This window comes from Dromiciops gliroides, chromosome 4 (assembly GCF_019393635.1).
Source record: "Dromiciops gliroides isolate mDroGli1 chromosome 4, mDroGli1.pri, whole genome shotgun sequence".
In the NCBI taxonomy this organism is placed as follows: Eukaryota; Metazoa; Chordata; class Mammalia; order Microbiotheria; family Microbiotheriidae; genus Dromiciops; species Dromiciops gliroides.
Window position 1 is genome coordinate 212,545,666 of NC_057864.1, and position 12,780 is coordinate 212,558,445.

General features: G+C 39.6%; 1 protein-coding gene across 11 annotated transcripts in view; it reads left to right on the forward strand.

The window, feature by feature from the left end:
- PECAM1 (platelet and endothelial cell adhesion molecule 1) overlaps nt 1–12,780 on the forward strand; it is a 102,727-nt gene that overhangs the window by 53,666 nt on the left and 36,281 nt on the right. For all 11 annotated transcript variants that reach the window (XM_043964374.1, XM_043964376.1, XM_043964378.1 and 8 more), the window contains one exon: nt 1,137–1,205. In XM_043964374.1, coding sequence (XP_043820309.1) covers nt 1,137–1,205 — 69 coding nt within the window. The remainder of the gene's footprint in view (nt 1–1,136; nt 1,206–12,780) is intronic.

Sequence of the window (12,780 nt, forward strand, 5' to 3'; positions counted from 1 at the left end):
ACCGGTGCTCTATCTACTGCGCCACCTAGCTGCCCTCTTCCATAGCCCTTTAAAAATCTTCCTGCACAGAATTAAAAATACATGTGTGTACCCACCCACATATGTGTAAGCATATATATACACATATAGTTAAGATTAAATGGGTTATACACGCATATATGTATACACACATATAACAATGATATTTACATATGTGCATATTTATACATATATAACTCATTTGATATATAGTTTTATATATAGTTAAGATCAAATTGGTAACAAATGTGTATATGTATGTATATACACACAATATATATTATATATATAATACACATATGCATATATGTATATATACATATAACCCATTTGATCTTAATTATATAAACCTATAAAAACTATAAGGATACTATATATAAATACATATACACCTATATAGAAATATATTTAGTTAATTTATGTATATATGTATAGATATATCTACATGTACATATATTATATGTGTTATACATATGTGGATACACATATATGTATGCTGTAGTGCTCTGCTCACAGGTGCCCTCTGCTATGTGAGAGGAGACCAATTGATCTTATATATTTAGTTGATAACAGAGGCATGTATTCTAGGCCTAGTCCTGCCATTTATTGCTTTTCTATGGGATCTACAATTGAGTCCTACATCTGGGTAAGACTAGAGCTCTTCATTAACTCCATGAGCCCCATAACTCATTAAAATAAGGTTAATAGAATCTTAGATTCTCAAGAGATTTCAGAGGCCATCTCACCCAAACTTGACCCAAAGCTCGAATCCCATCTCTAACAACACTCACAAAGCAGTCATTTGACACTCACCAGAGCATTCAAAGGGACAGGGAGCTCATTATTCCTAAGGCTGATTATTCTGTTATTGGGCAATTCTCACTGTTAAAGAAATTTCCCTTAGATTAAGTCAGAATCAGCTTCTCCCTAAACCATCAGTCCCAGTTTTGTCTTTAGAATGTTTGAAGGCCTCTAACATGTGCCCTTGATGTTGAAGGGCAGCCCTGTACCCCACCTCTCTCTTAGGAATTAGGAATACAGTAAAATATGTGGCATGTTTTGAACTCCTTGGAGACAGGTGCCACCTAATACAGTGTGTTATGATTTCTTTATGACAGAGCCTGACCATTTGAATATGGATGTGGAATATACTGAAGTTGAAGTCTTGACACCTGATCTTCACAAAGGTAACTGACCAGTTGCTGCTAATAGGTGCTTTGTCAAATAAATGAACAAAGATACCAGGGTGGAGGGTAACTGTTGACTCAGTCACTTCATAATCTTAGAGTCACCTGGATTACTGTCAAGTTACGTGACTGGCCTATGGTCAGTATGTGTCAGAAACAACACTTGAACCCAGTTCTTCCTGACTCCAGGGCTGACCCCCTATCCACTGGCCCATGCTTCTGAGAATGCATGCAGCTTGGTCCTTGGGGGATCAATAGGAGTGGAGAGTTAGCCGAATTAGAGAATTAGCCAGACCCTCAATTCAGGCTTCAATTTACAAAACTTGACTGCCATCCAGCAGGAACTTGTAAAAATGAGTTTCATTCCTGGGAGGGAAACAGATGTTTTGACTTCGTACATAACACACTTCACTGTACGAGCTTAGAGTGCAGAGAAGCAGCTATGCTACTAAATCATTGTGTAACCTTGAGCAAACCATTTCCCTTCTCTTGGGATTTGCTTCCTCTCCTGTAGAATTAGAGGGTTGGAATCAGTGGCCTCTGAGGTTCCTTTTAGCTCTAAATCTAAGATCTAGCCTCTGCCTAAGGACCTCCAGTGTTTCTGCTTTCAGGGGAATCTGATTTGGGGGAAGTAAAACCTTAATTCTTAAGAAATTTTCCTTCATATTAAGCCATATTTTGCCTGTCTAGGATTCTGCCCACTTCCCCCATCCCCCATTAGATTCTCATCTATAGATTGGCGTTTTTTTTTTTTTTAGTGAGGCAATTGGGGTTAAGTGACTTGCCCAGGGTCACACAGCTAATAAGTGTTAAGTGTCTGAGGCTGGATTTGAACTCAGGTACTCCTGACTCCAGGTCCAGTGCTCTATCCACTGCGCCACCTAGCTGCCCCTAGATTGGCTTTTTTTAAAGGTGGGACTCACAGGCATTTCTTAATTCCTCAGTTCTGCACTAGTTTGGTAATGGAGAAACTTAATGAATGGAATTTGGTCTTGGCAAGTATTCAAATGTCCATTTCAGTTACTTTGAACATCATGAAGAATTTTAACTAGAAACTGCCTTCACTCCAATTCAGTGCCTACTGACATCTATTGGAAGGAAATAATCCTACAAGGGCTCCCCATTTCTGTTCGGCACATGAAGCTGTAAAATTTAAACGAGGTCCTTTGTTACTCATGCTCCCTCACCCACCTTCATTTAGGACAAGGGCAGTTTATCTATGTCTGTTCAGCTAAAGAGGAATGGTGGCATTTGCTTGAGTTAAGTGTGGCGTGTGCCAGGACTGCAGATTACAGTCCTGCATTTGGCTTCTTGCTCTGACATAGATGTGGATTAGCATTTTTGACCCCTGCTTCCATTCTGTCATCCATGACCAATATCCCATCAATTTCATTTGCTGCATTCACAGACCTTTAATGGTGAAGGATAGAGGAAGGTGGTGTGAGCTTGAAATAAGGAGGGTATAGGATTATCTTTTCCTTCCTTTTTTGTTTTGTTTTGTTTTTTTTTTTTTGGATGGCAATATCAGAAATGCCACCTCCCCAATCTAATATGGAACTGGGAATATTTGGACCTAGCACCTTCCTTGGGGACTGATTGGCTTCCTGGTTATAAAGTGCTCCCTTTAAAGTGGACTTCATTTTTAGAAGGAATAGCTGCTCAGTGAATTCTTGTTTATTGAGCAGAATTGTTCAGGGCAGAAATTAGTTTTCAAAATGTACTTTGAAAAGATACCACTGACAGGTTGGGTTCTGCCTTTGCAAACTGCCCTGACAGCTTACTTCCTGGCATAAGGTGTGTGAGGGAAGTGAGAAGGAGGTGTTTATGGGTGTTAAATGAGGGCCAGGCCCAGCCTCAAGGGCACCTGGAAGTCAGAAGCCGGAGAATATAATATAGAATATAGAAACTGAGAGATTTGTCTGATCATTGCATTTTTTTTTAAGTGAGGCAATTGGGGTTAAGTGACTTGCCCAGGGTCACACAGCTAGTAAGTATCAAGTGTCTGAAGCCGGATTCGAACTCAGGTACTCCTGACTCCAGGGCCGGTGCTCTATCCACTGCGCCATCTAGCTGCCCCCTGATCATTGCATTTTAAAGCTGGAAGGAGCCTTGGAAATCTAGTTCCACTTCTCATTTTACAGATAAGTAAAGCCAAGTAACCTAGGTCACATAATCACTCCGTTGCAAAGCTGAGACCAGACCCCCAAAGTGATTCCCGTACCTTAGTTAGGGGTGCAAGTTCAACTCTGACAGCCTTATTCAAAGGACATGCAAGGTCACATATAGCAATAGGATTAATTATGGAATTCATTTGGAATGTTGGAAGAATTTGGGATTTAAGAAGGTTAAGAAGGTAAGTGTTCTGCCCTTGGGAAATGTTACCATCTCAGTGGTAGAGCTTAGGTCTCTTTGTCTGACTTGGGGCTCGAGGGGAAGGAAATTCTCTAGACCATTGGGGAGCATCTGGGATAAGAGAAGACTGGGATGGAGGTCACACTGGCTTGGAAATTGAAGTCTTCTTGGATGCTGAAGAGGTAAAGTTCTAAGATCATAGGATCATATATTTAGCATTAGAAGGAATATTAGAAGTCACTGGGTCTGATCCCCAATTTTACAGATGAGGAAACTGAGGACTAAAGTGCAGAGGATAATCAATCTAGAAACTCGAGGTACTTTAGAAGCTGCTGAGTCCAATTCCCTCATTTAAAAAATGAGGAAACTAAGGCCAAAAGATGTTGAAGAACTTGCCCAGGGTCACCCAGGTAGGAAGTAACAGATTCAGGACTTGATGCCAAGTTTTCTGATTTCCCGTCTAGTACTCTTCGGCTCTGAAATGGGGGTCCTGACCCTCCAGTGGTCCCCTTATGAATCTAGAATAAATTATTTCACCTTTATCTCATTCTTTTAAAATATAGCACTAGCGGGGGCAGCTAGATGGTGCAGTAGTAAAGCGCCAGCCCTGGATTCAGGAGTACCTGGGTTCAAATCCAGCCTCAGACACTTGACACTTACTAGCTGTGTGACCCTGGGCAAGTCACTTAACCCTCATTGCCCTGCAAAAACCAAAACAAACCAAAACAAAAAAACAAAAAACAAAAATATATCACTACCCCCCAAAAATAAATAAAATAAAATATAGCACTTCCTCTGGTTTATTCCCCATGTTTACACTCTCCCTTTACCAAGGAGAGCATGATCAATCAGTTGGAGGGTGGAAGATGATTGATGTCCCACTCTCCTGATACTAATTGTAGTGCTTGCCTGCAACACAGGCAAGCTCCCTAAACTCAGTCTCCTCCTATAGCTACACACACTCCTACCTAACCTCTCCCTTTTTGTTCTAAAGTGGGTGCCTCAGGGAAGTTGTAAACCAAGCTTACCTGGGAACCCACATGCCCACAACTTCACATGTATCAACTAGGAAAATCCCAGCCTATTCAGTGTACAGACAGCCTGTTCCACAGGTTTACTCCTGGCTACAACAGGTGCCCATAGGTTGGGTCTTTATCTCTTGGATGGCTGTTGACTCCAAAGAAATGTCTCATAAATAATTCCTGTTCCCCCTTTCACTTTTGGTGAGACAGTGATGCAAGATGAGAAAGCATGAATGGGCTGAGATCTCCATTCTAGATCACGTTAAGTTAGATTTTGTTTTCAAAAACTATTTCCTTTTTGAGATGGTCTATTGCTGCCTACTACTATCAAAGACACCACCATTTTTTTTTCAGTCATTTGGGCTTGAGAGCATGATATTATCCCAGGCTACTCATTATCACTCATCCACTAAATTCAATCAGCTGCCAATTCTTGTCATTGCTACTTCCTCAATATGTCTCACACCTCTCCGCATCTCTACTTATTGCCATGATCACCTTAGTTCAGGCCCTCATCATCTCTTGCCTGGATTATTGCAACAGGCTTCTCATTTTCTTTTTGTCTCAAATCTCTCCCTACTCCATCCCAACTTCCACAGAGCTGCCAAAATAATTTTTCCAAGGTACAAGTTTGACTATGTCTCTCCCCTACTCAATAAACTCCAGTCGTTATGGTTTGTCCTTTGTTTTTGAGGAGGGCCATGACATAGGGGTGATGTCATGACTTGTAGTGAATTGGATTTACATGAGGGAGAGCTGCACAAAGTCACCAGCCTCACACTCTCCTCTGTAGTCATCTAGGTCTAGTGATGAGATATAAAACAGGATGAATGGTGATGGCCTCAAATGCTTAAAACAATTGGGATTAAGGGTCACACAGCTAGTAAGTGTCTGAGGTCATATTTGAACTCAGGTCCTCCTAACTTCAGGTTCAGTGCTCTATCTACTGTACCACCTAGCTGCCTCCATTAAAAAAAAAACCCTCCAGTGGTCCCCTTATGAATATAGAATCAAATATTATTTCACCTTTATCTCATTCTTTTAAAATATAGTACCCCCCAAAATAAATAAAATAAAATATGTCACTTCCTTTGGTTTATTCCCCATATTTACACTCTCATTGGCAGCTTGGGGCCCTAAACGGGCAACTACTACCTCAAGTTCTAGGGGTAACCACTAGCAGCCAGTATTGTGTTTCCCACGAACAATGAACTCAATTAGCTCTTGAAAAGCCATCTGCTCAAGTGGAAAAGCAAGAACAACAGCTACAAAGCAACATCCCCCTATCCCAAACCCAGGGTTCTTTCTCTGACAAAGACACACAGAGTTGGGAGTGGGGGAAGAAGAGTGGATACACAATAAAGTACAACAGTAATGAGGCACACCTGGAGGGAACACATGTGACTAAGGTAACTTGCAACTCCAGAACTAGTCCTGTAGCATCTTGGTGACAACGATTGACTAGTCACCCTGCTGCTCAGCTGGGCTTCCTCCTCCAATGGCAGCTCTGCTGGATGGAGCAATCTGTTACTAGGCTGGGCTGGGCCTCTTATCATCTGGATTGGAGTCCACAGGGTGCACCATTTCTTTTTCTTTTTAGATCATAAGCATAAACATAAGCAATAAGACAAAATGAATAATAATAGCATAATTGCTCCAACCATAGGGCACCCCATTTCTATTAGATGGCTCTCTGCACTCACTCCCTGGGATTGTTCTTCAATCAGTAGCTGTAGTCTCTACCGCCAGGCTTGTATGGGTGCTACTGATAAGAATATAAACATATCAGGAATATATACTAAAAATTATTTGACTGATAAAGTCCAGTGGCTCTGGATTTAATCGCTATATTTGAGGGACTGAATCCTTATATCTAATCCTCTAGGACTAAATATAAAACCCACGGTTTGGCTTTTAAAATCCTTCATGACCTGGATGCTTCCTACTTTTCCAGTCTTGTTACATTTCACTCCCGTTCACATACTCTGATCCAGTGAGTCTGTTCCTTTGCTGTTCCTTATACAAGACACTCTATCTCCTAATTGTATTTTCACCATCTGTTTCCTCTCCCTCTTCACCTCTGCTTTCTCTTGGCTTCTCTTGCTTGCGTCAAGGTTCTGCAAAAATCCCCTGCAAGGAACCAGTCCTCCTTAATACTGTGTCTTCCCTTTGAGATGATCTCAAATTTATTCTGTATAAATTTTGCACGTGCGTAGCTCTTCGCATCTTGTTTCTCCATGGAGACTGAATTCCTTGAGGAAAGGAGCCAGTTTTGCCTTTCTCTATATTCCCAGCACTTAGCACAATGCCTGGTACAACAAAAAGGTGCTTAATAAGTTTGCCTGTTCACTTGAGTTGAGAGAGGTACACAATCAAACGTGTCTGAGAGTCATCACTTTAGTGAATAGCTCCAGCCTCCTCGGGCTGTAAGGGGTGTTGTCAGCCATGATTCTTTCTCAGTCACTGCCTGCTTTGGAACTAGGAAGCCACTTACTTTGTAAAAAGGGCTCATTGGCAGATTGCCAGATGGGCAGTGAAAACCACTCAAACTGAGCAAGGCCCGGTCTCCTCAACAGGCTTCCTAGCCCCGTAATAGTCTCACCGCTTGGGATGGTTCAGGGTGCTATTTCGAGCTAGAGTTGGGTCCATTTGTGTAGTGAGGAAGGGAGTATTCTTAATTCACCCCAGCCTATTGCATATTTTTTGTCTGTAATTGCTGGGAAAATCCCGTGACGTAAAGCAGGCTTTTTCATTGTGAACATAAGGCAAACTGGAGCCAAAATCAAGCTGGACCAGGAAATAGCCTGTCAGGGAAAGGCAGAAACAATCTTTTAGCTTCTTAGCTGGTTTAATCTTTTGCATACAGCTACAGACACCAAATGGGGTGGGGGATGGGGGGAAGTCAGAGAAGGAATAGTTAGCATAGCCCAGCAGACCATCCTGCAGTTGGAGGGATTCTATAACAAACATGTGGTCACACATAACAGATATGTGGTCACAGCTGCATACTTAGAAGTGTCATCAATCTTTCCTGTCCTATTAGGGAGCTGGAGTTCTTACAGACTTTGTTTAGTCATGTCTGAGACTTTGTGCCCCTGTCTGGGGTTTTCCTGACAAAGATACTGAAGTGGTTTGCCACATTTTTTAAAGATGAGGAAACTGAGGTAAAGAGGGTTAAGCAACTTGCCCAGGGTCTTTACTCTCGCTAAATCCGATGATCTGACTTCATCTCTCTGGGCCTCAGTTTCTTCTCCTGTCAAAGCAGGGGATTAACACACTCCTACCCCTCTTCCCAAAGCACTAAATAAAAACTGACTTGACAGAAAGGTTTGAAGGCATGGTCAGTGATTTAAAGCAGAGTCTGAGGCTAGATTTGAACTCAGGTCTTCCTAACTCCAGGGCCAACACTCTATCCATTATACCACCTAGTTGCCCATTATTTCTTATAGCATATTCCATTACATTCAGGTGCCGCTATTTGTTTAGCCATTCCCCAATGGATGGAAATCTACTTTGTTTCTAGTTCTCTGCTATCATGAAAAGTTCTGATATAGAAATATTTTGGTGTATATGAGGTCTTTCTTTTTGTCTCTTTCAGTTATATGCCTACCCGATGAATCTGTGGTCAAAGGGTATGGATATTTTAGTCACTTTTTTTTTTTTTTGCATAATTCCCAATTGCTTTCTAGAATGGTTGTACCAAGTCACAGTTCCACAGCTCCAATATATGAATATGATTATACATTTTCATCATTGATTATTCCTATCTTTTGTCATTTTTGCCAGTTTTCTGGATGGGAGGTGAAATCTTAGAATTGTTTAATTTGAATTTCTCTTATTATTAGCAATTTGGAGCATTCTTTTATGTTGTTGAAAATAGTTTGCAATTCTTTTGAGAACTGTTTGTTCATATACTTTAGCCACTTATTGTGGGAGAATAGCTTTTGGCCTTGCCTATTTCTCTTGGCTGTCTATCTTGTTATTTCTTTTATCTTTTATAATTGACTCCATCCTTTGTTTGGTTAGGAATTCATGCTCTACCCATAGTTATGAAAATTATGTGATATTCTTTTCTAAGAGCTGCATATCCATTTTGAACTTATTGTGTAAGATGGTATAAAATGTTGGTTCAAACATAATTTCTGCCATATTGGTTTTCAATTTTTCCAGTAATTCTTATTACCTATTATATAGGTAATTGTTTCCCAGGTAATTCTAATGTTTTCAGGATTATTATTTAATGTATTTGAGTTCAATCACTTCTGGTTCTTCTTTGATGGGTCTTTTCTATTGTTCTACTTTTCTACTTTTTAATCAGTGCCAAATTATTATGATGAATGTTGATGTATAGTATAGTATGAGACTGAAAAGTGTCATTCTCCCTTCATTCCTATATTTTTTATTATTTCCTTTGATAATCTAAATCTTCTATTTCTCCAGATGAATTTTCTTATTATTTTGTGTAACTTTATAAATGATCCTTTTAGTAGTTTGATTTGCATAACATTGCATATGTAAATTAATTTTGGTAGTATTATTATATTTATTATATTGGCATGGTCCAGTAATGTGTACTATATATTCCTCCAACTATTTAGATTATTCCTTATTTCTTTAAAGAGTATTTTGTAATTGGATTTTTTTTTTGCCCTAATAGTGAGAAATTTCTTATGTTAGATACATCATCTTCCCATGTAGGAATGTAACCTTTTAACATCCCTCTTAATTTATTTTTCCTGTGTACCTTTTTATGCTTCTCTAAGGTCTTGTATTTGAAACTCAAATTTTCTATTCAGTTCAGGTCTTTTCATCATGAATGCCTGAAAGTCCTCTTTTTCATTGAAGTTCCATTTTTTTCTCCCTGGAAGATTATACTCAGTTTTGCTGGGTAGGTGATTTTTGGTTGTAATCCCAATTCCTTTGTTCTCAGGAATATCATATTCCATGCCCTCCAATCCTTTAATGAAGAAGCTGCTAGATCTTGTTCTGTCCTGACTGTGGTTCCATTGTATTTGAATTGTTTCCTTCTGGCTAGTTGCAATATTTTCTCCTTGACCTGAGAGTTCTGGAATTTGACTATAATATTCCTGGGAGTTTTCATTTTGGTATCTCTTTCAGGAGGTGATCGGTGGATTCTTTCAATTTCTATTTTACTTTCTGCTTCTAGAATGTCAGGGCAATTTTCTTTTTTTTTCCCATAAAAGTATTTTCTTTTTTTCCAGTTACATATAGAGATAGATTGCAACATTTGTTTTTATAAGATTTCTAGCTTCAATTTTTTCTCCCTCCCTCCATTCCCTCCCCTCTCCCTAAGACAGCAAGCAATCCGATATAGGTTATATATGTACGATCACATTAAAAATATTTCTGCATTAATCATGCTGTGTTAGAAGAATCAGAGCAAAAAGGAAAAACCTTAAAAAAAAAGAAAAACAAAAAATAAATAGAGATAGTATGGTTCAATCTGCATCTAGATTCCATACTTCTTTTTTTTTCTTCTGGATTTGGAGAGCATTTTCCATCATGAGTCCTTTGGAACTATCTTGGACCATTGTATTGCTGAGAAGAGTCAAGTCTATCACAGTTGATCAACACACAATGTTGTTGATACTGTGTACAATGTTCTCCTGGTTCTGCTCATCTCACTCAGCATCAGTTCATGTAAGTCCTTGCAGGTTTCTCTGAAATCTGCCTGCTCATTGTTTCTTACAGCACGATAGTATTCTATTACATTCATATACCACAACTTGTTCAGCCATTCCCCAGTTGATGGGCAGCCCCTCAATTTCCAATTCCTTGCCACCACAAAAAGAGCAGCTATAAATATTTTTGTACATGTGGGTCCTTTTCCCTTTTTTATGATCTCTTTGGGAAAAAGACCTAACAGTGGGATTGCTGGGTCAAAGGGTATGAACAGTCCCATAGCCCTTTGGGCATAGGTCCAAATTGCTCTCCAGAATGCTTGGATCAGTTCACAGCTCCACCAACAATGCATTAGTGTTCCAAGTTTTCCACAGCTTCTCCAACATTTATTATTTTCCTTTTTTGTCATATTAGCCAATCTGATAGGTGTCAGGTGGTACCTCAGAGTTGTTTTAATTTGCATTTCTCTAATCAAATAGTGAATAAGAGCGTTTTTTTCATATGACCACAGATAACTTTGATTTCTTCATCAGAAAACTGCCTGTTCATATCCTTTGACCATTTCTCAATTGGGAAATTACTTGGATTCTTATGAATTTTGATTTAGTTCCCAATATATTTTAGAAATGAGGCCTTTGTCAGAAATACTGGCTATAAAAATTGTTTCCCAGCTTTTTGCCTCCCTTCTAATTTTGGATGCATTGCTTCTGTTTGTACAAAAACTTTTTAATGTAATCAAAATCATCCATTTTGTATTTCATAATATTCTCTATCTCTTGTTTAGACATAAACTATTCTCCTTTCCATAAATCTGAGAGGTAAACCATTCCTTCCTCTCCTAATTTACCTATGGTATCACCTTTTATGTTTAAATCATGTGCCCATTTTGACCTTATTTTAGTATAGGGTGTAAGATGTTGTTCTATGCCTAGTTTCTGCCATACCATCCTCCAGTTGTCCCAGCAGTTTCTGTCAAATATTGAGTTCCTATCCCAGAAGCTGAAGTCCTTGGGTTTATCAAACAGTAGATTACTAAAGTAATTTACTACTGTGTCTCCTGTGCCTAACCTATTATCAAGGCAATTTTCCCTGACTATTTCCTGGAAGATGATGTCTAAGCTCTTGCCTTGATCATGGTTTTCAGGTATTCCAATAATTTTCAAATGATCTCTCCTGGATCTATTTTCCAGGTCAGATGTTTTTCCAAGGAGATATTTCACATTGCTCTCTATATTTTTATTCATTTGGATTTGCTTTATTGTGTCTTGATTTCTCATAAAGTCATTAGCTTCTATTCGCTCAATCCTAATTTTTAAGCAATGATTTTCTTCAGAGAGCTTTTGTACCTCCTTTTCTATCTGGCCAATTTGGCTTTTCAAGCTGTTGACTTTTTTATGATACTCCTTCATTACTTTCATTTCTCTTTCCCTTTTTTCCTCTACCTCTCTTACTTTTCCCTCTACCTCTCTTACTTTATCTTTGAAATCCTTTTTGAGCACTTTTATGGCCTGAGATCAATTCATATTTTTCTTGGAAGCTTTGGATGTAGGAGCCCTGATGTTGCTATCATCCTCTGAGGGTACGCCTTGATCTTCCCTATCACTAAAGAAACTTTTGGTCTGTATCTTTCTCTGTCTGCTCATCTTACCCATCTTTTGTTTTACTTTTAACTCCTTCTTAAAGTGGGGCACTGTTTATAGGCTGTACTGTCCCAAGCTTCAGGGGTGGTCTAAAGTGGTACAATTTAAGGAGGGGCAGGTTCTTCACTTACTTAGCCTGTTCTCTGGTCTGTAGATAACCCCAGGTGAACTTACTAATTAACCAGGCAGCAAAACTTTGTGTGCTGTGGTTGTTAGCTCCAACGAGCCTGCACCCTTTCCCCACTTGTGCCATTACTACTCAAGCCTACTTCCTGGTTCCCAGCGGGGTGAAACACCCAAGTTCAGCCTCAGCACCAGCAGAGATCCCTGTAATTCATGCCCCGCCCCAACCAACCCTCTCACCAGACCATGAGCTTAGTTCCAGATGACACTGGTACTACAGCTGATTCAGAGGCTTGGGGGTCTCTTTCTCTGGTGAGGCCTGCCTGGAACTAGAACTGTGTCAGCGTGTCCTCAGGGTTCGGCTTCACTCCCTCCCCGGCACAGCAGCCCCCTCCTTCCGACCTTCTAAGACATCTTTGGCTGGAAAATGATCTCAGCCCAGTCTCTTGTGAGTTCGGCAGCCCCAGGAATTATCCTATGGCATTATTTGGAGGTTTTTTTGAGTGATTATGTCATGAGTTCCAAGAGCTTACTGCCTTTCCTGTAATTGGATTTCTACAAGTATTGAATGTGCTTTAGTAGATTGATTCCCAGATATTTTATGCATTTTATAATTATTTTCAATGGGATATCCCTCTGTCTTTTTGTCAACTGGATTTTATCATATAGAAAAACAGTTCATTTTTGTGGGTTTATTTGTGTAGCCTGCAACTTTACTGAAGCTATTCTTTCAATTGGTTTCTTTGCTGAATCTCATAGGTTTTCTAAGTAGATCATAATATCAGCAGCAGGAAA